The sequence below is a fragment of the Lupinus angustifolius genome, chromosome LG11, assembly GCF_001865875.1.
Source record: "Lupinus angustifolius cultivar Tanjil chromosome LG11, LupAngTanjil_v1.0, whole genome shotgun sequence".
NCBI lineage: Eukaryota > Viridiplantae > Streptophyta > Magnoliopsida > Fabales > Fabaceae > Lupinus > Lupinus angustifolius.
This window is the reverse complement of record NC_032019.1, coordinates 10,619,802-10,634,049: the sequence shown is the minus strand read 5'-3', so window position 1 is coordinate 10,634,049 and position 14,248 is coordinate 10,619,802. Positions and strand designations below refer to the sequence as shown.

General features: G+C 30.9%; 1 protein-coding gene across 7 annotated transcripts; it reads right to left on the bottom strand.

The window, feature by feature from the left end:
* Positions 2,519-6,649, bottom strand: LOC109360926. 7 transcript variants are annotated; one of them, XM_019606150.1, is made up of 8 exons: positions 6,445-6,649; positions 6,268-6,345; positions 6,071-6,222; positions 5,088-5,299; positions 3,951-4,182; positions 3,734-3,819; positions 3,561-3,652; positions 2,519-2,891 (listed from the first exon to the last, which is right to left on the bottom strand). In XM_019606150.1, the coding sequence occupies exons 2-8, from the start codon at positions 6,341-6,343 to the stop codon at positions 2,659-2,661; spliced, it is 1,083 nt and encodes a 360-aa protein (XP_019461695.1). In that variant the 5' UTR covers positions 6,344-6,345; positions 6,445-6,649; the 3' UTR covers positions 2,519-2,658. The 7 variants fall into 7 exon arrangements, with proteins under 7 accessions (XP_019461695.1, XP_019461696.1, XP_019461694.1 ...); XM_019606151.1 differs by having other exon boundaries at positions 6,465-6,649; XM_019606149.1 differs by having other exon boundaries at positions 6,268-6,649.

The following is a 14,248-nucleotide window of genomic DNA, read 5'->3' as shown; positions in this document are numbered from 1 at the left end:
CATAATGAGAATAATCGTCTATGAATGATATGAAGTATCGTTGACCATTCTAGGAAGCTGTAGGGAATGACCCACAAATACCCTTATGTATCAATTCTAAGACGTCCGAAGCTCTATATGCACCATATTTCGATTGTTTGGTTTGTTTTCCTTTTATGCATTTAACACAAACATTAAGGTTTGTGAAGTCAATGGAATCCAAAATCCCATCTGACACAAGACGCTCAATTCTCTTTTGAGAAATGTGACCTAGGCGCTTGTGCCATAATGCACCTGAATTATTATTTTCAATTTTACGCTTAGTACCACGTGATTCCACATTCAGGGTTTCGCTATAATCAGTTATGATATTCAGCATATAAAGATTGTCATTTATTTAACATAAGTGAACCAGTTCCAATAACATTTGAATTTAAAGACAGTTGAACCGAATTGTTTCCAAATGAACAACAATAACCCAATTTGTCCAAATAAGAAACAGAAATTAAATTTCGTCTAGAAGACGGTACAACAAAAGTGTCTTTCAAATCCAAATAGAAACCAGTACATAATAACAACCTAAAATGCCCTATAGCTTCCACTTCTACCGATTTTCCATCGCTAACGTAGATGTATATTTCAACATGATTAGGCTTTCGGTAGCTCAGGCAACCCTGCATTGAAACACTGATGTTAGAAGTTGAACCGGAGTCTAACCACCAGGTGTTTCCAGGTACTGAAGCTAAATTGACCTCAGAAAAGACCAAAGCAAGAAATGTACCTTTCTTAACACGTCAGGCGTGATATTTTACACATTTCTTCTTTTGATGTCTAGTTGCTTTGCAAAAGAAACAGACATCATCTTGCTTCTATTTCTTTTGCGTTGGACCCTTAGCAGCTTCATTCTTGGGCTCTGAAGTGATTTTCCTTTTGCCCTTGTCGTTAGAGGTAGTAACATAATGGGCACTTTCAGTCATTTCTCACTTCAGCCTTTCCTCTTCTTGCACACAAAATGAAATGAGCTCATTTAGAATTTATTTCTCCTTTTGACAGTTATAAGAAATCTTAAACTGACTGAATTGTGCAGAAAGAGAAAGCAAGAACAAATGAATGAGTAAGTCTTCCGACACCTCAAGCTTAAGGGCCTTAAGTTTTGAAGCAATGTTGGACATTCTCATAATGTATTCCCTTATGTTTCCCTTGCTTGATACCTCATGGAAATCAAGTTCTGTAACAGATTACTTGTTTTCGCTTTATCGCTCTTTGCAAAGCGCTTTTCAATCTCAGCAAGGAAATCTTTGGCACTGTTTATCTCATCCGAGATAGTACCCCTAAAGACCTATGGAATGTCGCGCTTAATGATCATTAGACACATGCGATTAGAGCGATCTCACTTCTCATAATCCTTCCTCTCTTCAGAGGCACTGGATTCCAAAGGAGAAGGGGGTTGCTCTACCACTTGAACCAACGTCTCGTTGGTTTATGTTTTATCAATTTGTTGAGCTGGTTAATAAAACCTAATTTTAAATGTGTTATTATTTTCTAATTGGGTGTATGCAAATCCAATGTGTTAGTTTGCATCTAAGAATTTCTCACAAGAAATGCACTTTATTTGGGGACATGCATGGGTGATGGGACATGTAGCAAAAGAACAACTACCCTTCAAAAGAAAGAAGATGATAACAAGTCCACTTAGCATAGTTTAAGATGGAAAGATAACATGGCTATATCTCTCACCATAAACTATGGTGGAGCCAGCATATAAGAAATACTATCTGTGACCATACCTTGATGCCATCTTTGGGAGTTAGGGGATAGAATGAAAAGGATAAGTGTCCTATTCCACTCGACGAAGGGGAAATAATTGAGTTTAGAGGGGAAGTTTAATTCCATTTTCACTAATGAAACTACTCTAGGAATACAACTTTTAAGGCTTCATTTGCAAGTTGAGTTTTAGAGAGAAAAGAAAACAAATTGAAGGCTTCAGCTACGAATGTATTATTTCATGGCTCTCAAGTCTTATTTTTCCCTTCCTTCACATCTAAAATTCAACTCACAAATAGACCCTCATTGTTTCCATATGATTCCTTCTCCCTCTATTCATCCATCAAAGCATACCATTAAAGGAGTATATTAATGATCATCACGGAATGAATCAACACCCAAAACTTCATCTAATAAACTACTTTCATTAATATCAAAACTAGAAAAAGTACTGAACTTAATGCAGCTATAAAACTAAAATGGCAGAATTCAGATCCATAGTTGGGGCAATTCAGACATTGGATCACTAACATCTCTTCTAGTAAATTCCCCATAAATTAAAGATAGGGTCTAAACAGTGACCATGGGGACAGAAACTAAATCCTGATATCTATATCATATCCTTACCAACATAAATATAATTATAGTTCGACAAAGACAAGAAATTGCTATTGGAGTTCATGCTGATTTAGCAAACAAACCAATCTCATAACATGTAATAGCCAGCACTTAACCTTCTCTTAATCTGTACATCCACCATGAGCACATTCTGGAGTTTTTTTTTTTGCTTCCTGTCGAGTAGGTCAGTAACTCTGATTTCAATGTAACATTTAGAATACGGGCCAAGCTGGTTCAGGAAAATAGCTAATAGGCCCACTTCATATCCAATGAAATATGGTTGCAATCACCTCAGAATTATCTACGGCTAAAAAACGCGAAATCAGGGTGACGGACCTGAAGCAGACTTAACCAATCGTCAGCTGCCTGCATAAGAGTACTACTTAATTGGCGCTCATATCCACCATTAGGAGTCCACATCGATCCCTTGAACTTGTATGTGGCAAGACCAAAGACAGGTAGGGACATTCTAGGTATACCATCCGTTTCAGCAGGATCAGACACTCTAGGAGCAGGCACTCCTTGTGAACCTGAAAGAATTAATGCCTCATTAATGGCAACTGTTCAAAAACAAAAAAAAAGGACAAGTAGTTATGACACAGGCACACGCGGTATCTCACAATAACTGCTCCAGAAATCATTATTGCAGACCAAGAACTGACCATGTATGATGAACACAAACATAAGTTCTTTGTAGTAGTAGTTGAGGACAATTAAAGAACCCATCTAATCCAAATGACATGCTGAGTTTTAAAGGCAAGGCAGAGAGAGAAAGAAGACATTTTATGATTATTGTAGAAATAAATTGATCAAAATATTAACTGCACATGATCTGGAACAAAGTGCTAAGTAGATAATGATGCATTATGTTACTCATTCATGGGTCTCAAGATCTAAAAAGAAAAAGAAAGATCACTAATTATTAGGTGGTTTTATACCAAGGAAGGTTGAAGTACAGAAATGCCGAATATGAATATTGGATAAAACAAATATCTATGGAGAAGGGGAAGGAGGTATTCTGAAATAATGGGTATAAAGTAAGTCAATAAATATCATATCATGGGCTAGTTAATGGATTAATACTACCTAATACTGTAACCCAACATTCTTGCTCAAAGTATAATACACTGTTATCTTTCTGAAACTTTGTTATAAAGCAAATTCTGGTACAGTAGAAATGAACTCTAAAACCATCCTACCTCCCACTGGTGTATAAAGAGAGTGGTATGTCAAAAAGCAAGCATCGAGATCTTTCAATGTTGGACCGGTTGGTATTCTGTAAATCGGATACCTACAAGTAACACATACTAAAGTCAGTCCCTTATGCATCTAAATGACAAAAAAATCAAAGCACAAAAGTAAATGAGAATACCATGCAACAGATATCCAACTTGATGGTTGTATATCACAACTTCTAAGTGTCTCCAGCTTGGGAAAGCGAAATGTAAGGTCCAATATCTGTCCCCACACACAACAGCAAATATATAAAAAAAAAACTAAACAAGGAAGGTGAAAATAAATGACCAGTAACATATTGTATTGAAACTAGGAGGAATGTCAGAGTTGAGCAATGAAGAAAGAGATCGCACTTTATCGGCCAAAGGCTCACGGCTAAACGGAAGGTCCTGTTCAAGATACTCAAAAAGCAAGCAACCTTGAGAATTGGCAGATTCACCATCATCGCTAGAAAAGCCATCTTGAGGGGCAGTATTATGGTCTCTCAATGATAACCTACCCATAGAATGGGAAACCTCTTCTGAGTCGCTGCTACCATCACTGCTTGAATCCCTGAAATCATTGTCACTGTCCTCGCGTACTCGCCTGTTAAGGACAATATTATTGTTATACACAACTCTGAGAATAAGGAAATGTGTAAACTTTAAGCAACATATGGAAAGGGTCAAAAGAATAACCACCACATGAAAATTTTGAACAAAGGAAATTTAACAGTAGTATTGTGTTAGCTTAAAGATTCCAATTCCGGTAATGACATAGCTATCAATCTTGAATCACAATGCGCAGCCAAAACCAAAAAATGCTATAGTGGGATGGCAGATAGCAAGATGGCCTATATTGATGACTGCATGTAGTTTGAAAAAATATAAAGACTCAAAACACACCCAAAAAACTCTAGCATGTACGGCATTCATAACCAATACTCAATAAATAATCCTAACCCTAATGGCCTTAGCCAAATTAGTAACATAAACAAATGCACCAAAAACAAAGTTTTAGTAAAATAATAATCATCATTCGTATTACTCAATGTGTTACGAATAACTTTAAATAATAATAACAAGTATTAAGAGCGTAACAAATTATGAAAATAGAAATAAGAGTGGTTACTTAATACTAAAGTAGAATAATTGATGTCAATTACTAAAGGAAAAGGAAAGTGTTATAATTATTGTTTTTGAATAATAGGAGTTTTATTCAAAATAAAAAACAAATTCCATATCAGGCAATTAGGTCACAATGAGGGAGGGAGAAGGCTTCTTCTGTCAAAACAGAGCCAAAACCGTTAGGACTTGGCCACAAAAAGGCTGGAGCATGCCAACCTCTTGCACAAACAATGAAAGCTTGACCAAAATTTTAAACTATTGAGTTGTCTGAGGTAAACAATTCACACTGAAACACTATATCCAACCAGTCAATAATTGCTACCTAACTTCATATGCCTAAGAAAAGCAATCATAAAAAAATAGGGTCCAAAGAAAGCACCATACCCAGACTTCAAAGATGGCTTCGCAGTCGCGCCATAAATTTGAATTGCAGAAAGATAAGGTACATAATATTGAACGACACTATCATCGTCATTCAGAACAAGTGGTACTCCAGCGCCATATGCACTCCACTCCCTGAAAGATTCCCATAGATCACCAAGAACGAAGTATGGATGGAACTCCACATTACATGTCGTAAATCCTCTCATGGTCGTCTGCAATATTCAAATTACAATCAAAATCAAGTAAAAATGAAAACCGTAATATAAATTTTACAATGAACCTCTAGTTTTAATTCATAAGTAAGGAAAAAGCAAACATAAATGTCACAAATTTCATTTCTTTCTGTTATGATAGTAAGTTAAACCGCCGATAAAATTTACAATTATCATTCTAACATCTTTGATTCACTTCTAACTCACGAGCCAAATTTTCAGTATGAAATGTGTTCCCTACAAACCAGCATTGCTCATTCTGCTAAAAACAATTACTACCAATGTCACTCAAATCGGTTTCAAACGGACATTCTCCGTATCATAAACAATATTGCCAGATCCCTAAAGGATATAGCTATTTCCAAAACAAATACAAAAAGCATACATACAATAGGGTACCGTACAAAAGCACGAATACAAAATTGGATGTTAATAAAGCAAACACCTTGAGTATACAAAATAATGAACTGAACAAGATAATTACAAATCCTTCACTAACCAAATTTGAAAACTTTATTTGTAAGACCCTCATTTAGAAAACATTTTACATCAAATTTAGAGGACAAAAACACTTTTTGCATCAATTTTAGCACTGAAATCCAAGACTCCATTGATAATCAAACTCTTCATTACTCGTACCAATAAAGCTGCTACCAATTTTCAAATTCAGACAACACTTTTTAATCTTTATTAACTAACAAAACAAGCAATCACAAATTACGCAGAAAAACATGGGAACAAACAAAAAACCAATTTAAAAAAAAAATAAACCTTAGATAAATACTGAGAAGTCACAGAAGGTGTGATCGACTGCAAGAACCGCTCCAGATTACTCAACCGGTTTTTCGCCGGTTCAGAAGACGGAACTTCGACCGGTTTCTTCGGTTCATCACTCCCAACCCGGTTCTCAGTCTCATTACGAACCGACTCGACCGACTTCTCTCTACGAACTCTTTCGTTCTCATTAAACCGGCACGGCTGAACCGGATTGTAGAACCGGTCCTCTCCACGGACTCGACCGAAGTTCAACCCAGCACCTAACATTTCTGTAATAATCTAATTGAAACTTCACAAATTTAAATATATTTAAATTTAAATAAACAGAACCAGAAATTTAAATAATATATATGTGATTTTCGATAAACCCTGAATTTGAAAATAGGATCTGTTTGGTTGATTCTAAGGTTTTGATGGAAAATGGATCTGGTTCGAGAATGAAGAAGGAAGAAGGGTATAAGTGTAATTTTGAGAAAGCAGTGAGAGAGAGATGTTGAAAGAACGTGAAAGGGAATGAAGTAGAATCAATGGAGAGAATGGGAAGAAAGATGAGTGAAGCACGTTCTGAATAAATGGGTGATCAGGGGAGAAAACCATTTTTTAAAAGAAATATATTTAATATTTTTTATTAAAATTAATAATTTTATAATTTTATTATTAATTTCCATCTTTGACTGTTGAGCTCCTTTAGTTTTTTAATCTTACTGTGTATTTTTTATTATGATTTTTGGTCATTATTACATTTTCAAACAAATATGACTGATTTAATTTGGAGTGATAATTTTTCATTATTTTTCCCTCAGTACCTACCAATCTATCATTGAGGGTATACTATTATTTTAATAAGAATATATATTAGCATATCATGGATGAGAACTAGTGTGAATAGGTCAAAATAGTTCACTAATTAGGTAGAGTGATATGTTATTTTAAATAATGTCATAAACCATATTTTGAACAAATGACCATTTAAATAAAAATAGAAAAATAATAAACATTTAACATTTTTTTCATATTACATGTTTTTATTTGTTTGGGACATGGTTTGTGAGACGATTTGGAACAACAAATCTTCTTTTATTAACTAGACCTAGTTTATTTGTTTTTGAATTTAAATTTTTTATATTGTTTGTGTAAAGTTTTTTAGATTGTTAATATATTTTTGTCTGAGAATCAATAATAGTTAACATATGGTAGATGATTTAATGAAAATACAAAAAACATTTACAATAATAATATGTATATATTAATTACTTTATTTTTTTGGAAACAGTCTCACATATGTAAATAACAATATAATATTATAATTGTGATTAATGTGATATTACCCTTATGTTTCAAAATCTTCGGTATTAAAATATCAGGGCTAGAAATACAAATGATTTAATATGTATACACAGAATAAGTGTAAATGTTTTTACACTGTCAGTAAATCATCCATCATTGATTTGTAAATCACTATTGACTCTCAAACAAAAATAATACAAATCAATAATGGATGATAAACTGATAATATAAAAAACTTTACATTGTTAGTGCACAAATTTTAAACTCAGATACAAATTCAGACTCGTTATACATAATACTGATGAATACACGCAAGCTTGGATACCCATTATCATCACTAATATAATAATAGTTGGTAAATTAACTCAAAATTTATCTTCTGAAATTGATATCTATATTTCTTCACTCAACAACTTTCTTTTATATGGCATATTGTAAAAATCATATCTACATTTTCTTATATTTATATAAAAACAACATTTCTTCTAAAATTAATCACTTAAGGAAAAAAAAATATCACAATGATTTAATGCCCATGCCACACCTGTCATTGATTTAATAAATGATTTTTTTTAATAAATGGTGTGTAATAAATGAATTTATTATCAACAATAATATTTCTATTTCTTCCATTTCATTTTATATCATATAATCAATCACATCACATTCATTTTTCTCTACCACTCTTTTCCTATATTTGAAATTAAAGTAACCTTTTATTTTAGTACAGGGCCTTTAAGGGGAAAATAGGTGGTGGAATTATTTGGTGTTATCTATCGGAGAATATCAATTGACCAAGCAGCGAGTTGTGATTGGTGGAACTGAAGGCATTCGGATTCCTGATTTAGCTGAGAGATATTGTGTTGACACGTATTAGAAGAGACACCAAGAGACACGTGTATAAATAGATTGTTGAAGGAGTAAACAATATCTTCCTTCCCCATCCTACTTATTTTCGTAATATCTATCCACTAAAAATTTAAAGACTTATACATCAATAATAAATTAATTATTATTTATTTGTATTATTTTTATTTAACAATTAATGATGATTGAAAATAAATTATAGATAGTACATAACAAAGTAAAAAACTCTTACACTATTAGTTCATATATTTTCGGAGTGTAATATCTTTTTAGTATAAAAATTTATATACACTCACATATTATTCATCATTAATTATATTACTTTTAAAAACAAATAATAATTAAATATAAATATAATATAATAATATTGGATAAAACTCATACATATATGAGTAGTCTACATATTTTAATAATACATACATAGAAAGCATGAAAAAACAATGGAAAATGATATATTCTCCTACTATATTGTCCTACTAATCTTTATACCTACAAGAATATGACATGTGTCACAATAAAATATTTTAATTATTAATGATTGGATTATAAGTGACATATGTCATTTTTTGTGGGTAAAAAGATTAGCAGGATAATATAGCAATGATCAAAAACAATATATAGTTGTATATGGGAAGGAGACAAATAAATTTTCCATTTTTTGTGTTATCCAACTAAGGCAGCAGTGCAGCACAATTTTCCATCACCATTGTTATTTTTATTTAATAGCTATGATAATTAACACATTAATAATAAATATTGATAACATAAAAAAAAAAATTACATTGTTAATTCCTAAATATTAAATTTATTTTTTATTTGTCTTATAAATTTAAAATTGTGAGAATATAATTTTATATAAATATTTATACATATTAAATATATTATCCATTATTCAATTTTGAATAGCCAATAATTATTAAATCTATATGGTAGTCCATGAGGAAGTAGTATATAAAATTCATATTTTTTTAAATTAAAATTGTGTGATGCTGGCTGGGATAGGCTGCATCGTCCCACGTGAGAAAAGACGCAAAGGTAGATAGGTACTGTGTCAGTCATTAGTCAGAGTGGGTCATGTCACTTTGTTTGATTTGTGCTGATGACATCAATAGATTTTTCCAAAGTAATAACGCATTAATTATATTATAATTAAAACAATGATGATTTTCCGCACACGAGATTGAAGATAAAATATATTTAAAATTTAATTGTAATGGTATAAAAACATACACACATTTTCAAATTTGAAATTAATTTGTAAATTAAGGCGCTCATCAAGTAGTCTAATGTTTCCTTTAGATTTTTATGATGACTAAAAGGTCAAATATTTATTTTTTGAGGTTATACTTGTTGAAAATGACAATCATACACCTTATAGAAAATTAGTTCTTTATTCATAAGATGAAGAAACAATAATACAGAAAAACTCATAAATTCATTCCCATCCTACCCAAAAACATTAACTGAAATACTATCCTTGTAAAAAAAAAACAATTGTTTTTTAATGACTTACCAATATTCTGATTATATACTCCTTTCATTAGCTTATAAATTCCAAATTTAGATATTATCCTTAAAAATATAACCTCTTCTCATACCTTTTAATTTTTACTTTTTTAAGATTATACACATAATTTAAGCAATCATTAAAATAACTCCACTTAATTCAAATTCGAAATTATATATAAAGGAGAAATTGAAATTTTGAAAAATTAAGAGTGAAAATAAGGGTATATTTGAAAATAAATATAAAATGTGTATCAAGTTTCTAAAACATTAAAATATTTTAAAAAGTATATAAAAATGATATGAGTTTAATATTTATGAACTTTGAATATAAAATTTCTTATACGATTAATCATTCATTTATATTATTTTTATTTAAAAGTCAATATTGTTTAACATAAGAATAACGAATACTAACAGTGTAAGCACTCTTATATTATTAGTAAGTGTTGTGAAAAAATGGACCATACCGACTGGTATATTATTAGTAAGTGTTATGAAAAATGGACCATACTGACTGGTTCAACTGGAAAATCATTGAACCGATCTTCATACCTATATGATACAACAATTATACCGATACATAATTATATCAGTCAATAATGATCAAAATCGACCATAATGAACGTTTTTTCAATTGAATTGCTACATGTTTTCTTTTAAAATTATTTTTAATAAAAATGACTTATTTTTTAATGTTTTGATATCATTTTTTTTCTTTTTTGTACCAAAACACACACCACTCATACGCTTGTTTAAAATTTTAAAACATTGTCTACGACCAAGTGTCACATTTTGGTTTAATAAATAGTATAAATGAAATTAGTTATTCTATTATTTATATATAAATAAATAAGTAATTTCATCGGTATACGATTTAATTAGTGATTGTCGAATCATTATATTACCATAATAAAATACTCATTAATTTGATGACTAGCACAATATTAGTAACAATACTATCAATATATATATAAGACATCTGTTTACACCAAAATTAAGTTACATTAATTACACATCAGTCATTTATTTTATTAAATCCAAACAGACCAAATGAGTGAAACTTAATAGATATTTATGATTTCTCTTTTCATGTTTCATCATTATTTCACTCATTCATTTGGTCCGTTGGAATTAAGAAAATGAATGTCTAAGAATAAATATAATTAGTATAACTTAAATGGGGTGTAAACAGATCCCTTCTTATATATATTAAACTAAACTTAAAATATAAAAATACATGGAACCTAATAAATCACATCTATTGTTTGAGTCCTTGAATTTTGTCTGGCTAACTTTTCAAAAAAAATGGTTATATAATATTTAAAGCCTTAAATTTGTTTAAAGGTTTTTAATATAATTACTACCACCGATCCTACAAAAGCCCTCTTACAAAAAGTAGCAAAAATATTATATAAATAGAGAATAAAATATTTCTTGATATTAAAAGATAAATTATATTCTATATCCACTAAAATCATGTATTTTATTTAATCTTTTTTATAAAATTATTTCTGAAAATTAAAAAAATAATACACTTGTATAATTTTAGTAGCTGAAGAATATAACTTATCTTATTATACGAGTATATATTTTATTCTCACGTTAATATGAATTCAAATCTCATATTAATATTTCTTTTATTTCAAAAATTAATTTTTAATCCGTAAGTTAAGTTGTCATTAGTGGCATTATTACATATTCCTAACATATGTGCTACATTAGGCAACCTAAATTTTGCTTAATAGTTTATTGTAATAACTTAATAGAATACTCCTTTAGAGCAACAACAAAAATCCAAAACTGTTGTTTTTTATTTTAGAGTTTGGAGGAAAAAATGATTGTTGAATAGATTTTTAATTTCGTAAATTAAACTTTAAGGAATTTAATATTTATAAATCGTTGAATGTTTCTATTGAGTTGAATTAAATATCATCATTAATTAGGCTCTTGTGAAAAATACCCTAAGAATCCAAAGAACCCATTCAAGCACATCAAGATGATCCAGATCCAACTTGACTTATTTTTTCTATTCTAGATATATTTAGTTAGTCAGTTAATTTATTTAGTTACATTCCATTTCCATTTTTAGAAGTAGTTATAAAAGGCATTGTATACTTGTATTCATTTGTTTACTCAATAAGAAAATCAATCATGTTCTCCTTCGTGTTTTCTCTCTCTGTACTTTTTCTTCTTCATTGTTGAACACTTTGTTTACCATGGAGAGATGTTTGAACTTTAACGTAAGTTCTAGTCATTAGAATTTTGTTTTATTGCCATAAACTCATATTGGAGTATTATACATCATGCTATCAATTTATAAATATTCTATATAAAAAGTAATTTATATTACTATAATTCAGTTATTATTAAAAGTAAAGTATTATTCAATTATACAATTATGTGCAGAAGAGTGAATGATTTTTCATCATATTATAACATTTAAGAAAAATGTAATATATTTCTACAAAATCAATCTAATAATTATGCTGTGTCAACTTTAACTCATTGACTTATGAGTGACAAATGTCACCATTATAATGGATATAAGAATTTGTAGGTTAGTTTTATGGAAGAATATATTACCATTCAACATTTAAATACTTAAAATTGATTAAAAAATAAACATTAGACATAGAAGAAAAAAGGAGGACAAAGTAGCTACACAACGAAATAACACACACCATGAGCATGTAGAAAATAGTGAACCTACAACTATAGAGCCTCTAAGATCTCCAAAGAATGTTTTGATGATTGCCTATCTTTATAAGTGTGTCGACTTTTTGATTCGTTTTACGTAGAATACGAATCAAAATGAAAGCTAAGATATGAATTCTTTTTCTAATTTAAGTTAGAACAACAAAAACATTAAAGCTAAATTCTTGCTACAAGCTAAATTCAGACCAAATTTATTAGCCAAGCCATAAAACCACACCTTGGCCACTCTTGATCGAGGGAATTTAATTTATGACCGAGGAAATACTCTTCCTAACCGAGGAAATTCACACCCTGACCGAGACGACTCTGCGCATCAAGACCATACCAACTCTAGCCATTTTGACTATGACATTCGTATTCCTGCCTGAACCATCCCTACACGTCATGACTGAGACAATGCTCCTTGTCTAACCGAAGCCAACTACGTGTCACACATCATTCCAAACCAGCATGGGCCACAACCACGCACCAAGGCACACATCATCATAGACCAGCATGAGCCTCAACCACACACCAAATCAAAATGACCCAGTGTCATGGCCAAGTCACACACACACACCAGAAACCAGCAATATCAGTTGCATGATTAACAAGCAACTCTCTGCCCAATGTTTTTCCTTAATCTTGCCATGTGTTAATAGTTAGTTATTGTTAGTTTAGTTTGTTGTTACTTTCCTTTTCCATTATAAGTAAAGGTATTTTGTTGAGTCATTTTGTACAATATTATTCCACATTAGCAATTTCAATTAAGAAGAGGTACTTTTTATTTTTTGCTTCCAAATTCTTGAAGAACTTTGATTGTTCTTGTTCAATATTGCTGATTCACCATCTTTTAAAATTTTAATGCAAGAAATTCAATTTGAAGGATGTTGGTGAATTTCTGGTTACTAGTGAACTCAAACAATCGTTCACTATGAACCCCTCTAAGGAGGTCACCAAAATAATTCTATGCCTCACCCATTCAAAAAGGGTGATTCAATACACGATGTTTACATTTAGTAGATCATATGAAGAGAAAATATATGCAACCTTTCACTTGTAAGCAAAAATATTGTTTCTATGATCAAAATATTGGAAGGTGTAATCAATAGTTAGTTGATATAGTTAGAAGGTTTCTATTTTTAGTTAGTAGTTATTGGTAGTTAGCCAAATATAGAAATTTGTATAAATGAGATTGATATCTTGTTAATCAAAATAAGTATCATTCATTCTCCACTCTAAAACTCTCTTAACTTCTCTTTCACTCTGAATCCATTTATTCTTCCTCTTCTTTATTGCTTTCTTTAACATTTGGTATCAAGAGCCACAAAAAGATCCAAAAGTTTCGCTGCAATCATGGCTCAATTACAAGAAATTTTGCCACGAATCTTCCTATTCTTGATGGAAAAAATTGGACTCGATGGAACATTCAAATGAAAGTCATCTTTGGCTACCAAGAAGTTGCTGATATTATTGAGGAATGGCTGCCAGTGTTGGAAGAATGTGCAACTGAGGCATAAAGAAATGCTCATAAACAGAACAATAAAATAGATTGCAAAGCTATTTGTCTCCTACACCAAGTAGTGGACAATTCCCACTTTGAGAAGATTGCAGGATCTGCAATAGCAAAAGATGCTTGGGATGTGTTGGAAAAGCATTATGCAGGAGCTGCACAACTAAATAAAATTTGATTACAAACAATGAGGAGACAATATGAACTTATGCATATGGATGAAGGAGAAAAAATTGCTGACTTCTTCACAAGATTCATAACTCAAGTTAATGCAATGAAATCTTGTGGTGAAAAGATGGAAG

Bases quoted from the DNA above. Each gene is read 5' to 3' on its own strand.
- LOC109360926 (XM_019606144.1), bottom strand. From the start codon at position 6,343: ATGTTAGGTGCTGGGTTGAACTTCGGTCGAGTCCGTGGAGAGGACCGG. The intron at 5,300-6,070 runs GTTTATTTTTTT...TGAATATTGCAG, and splicing joins CTTCTCAGTATTTATCTAAG to ACGACCATGAGAGGATTTAC. The intron at 2,892-3,560 runs GTAGGATGGTTT...TAATTCTTTCAG, and splicing joins TCTTTATACACCAGTGGGAG to GTTCACAAGGAGTGCCTGCT.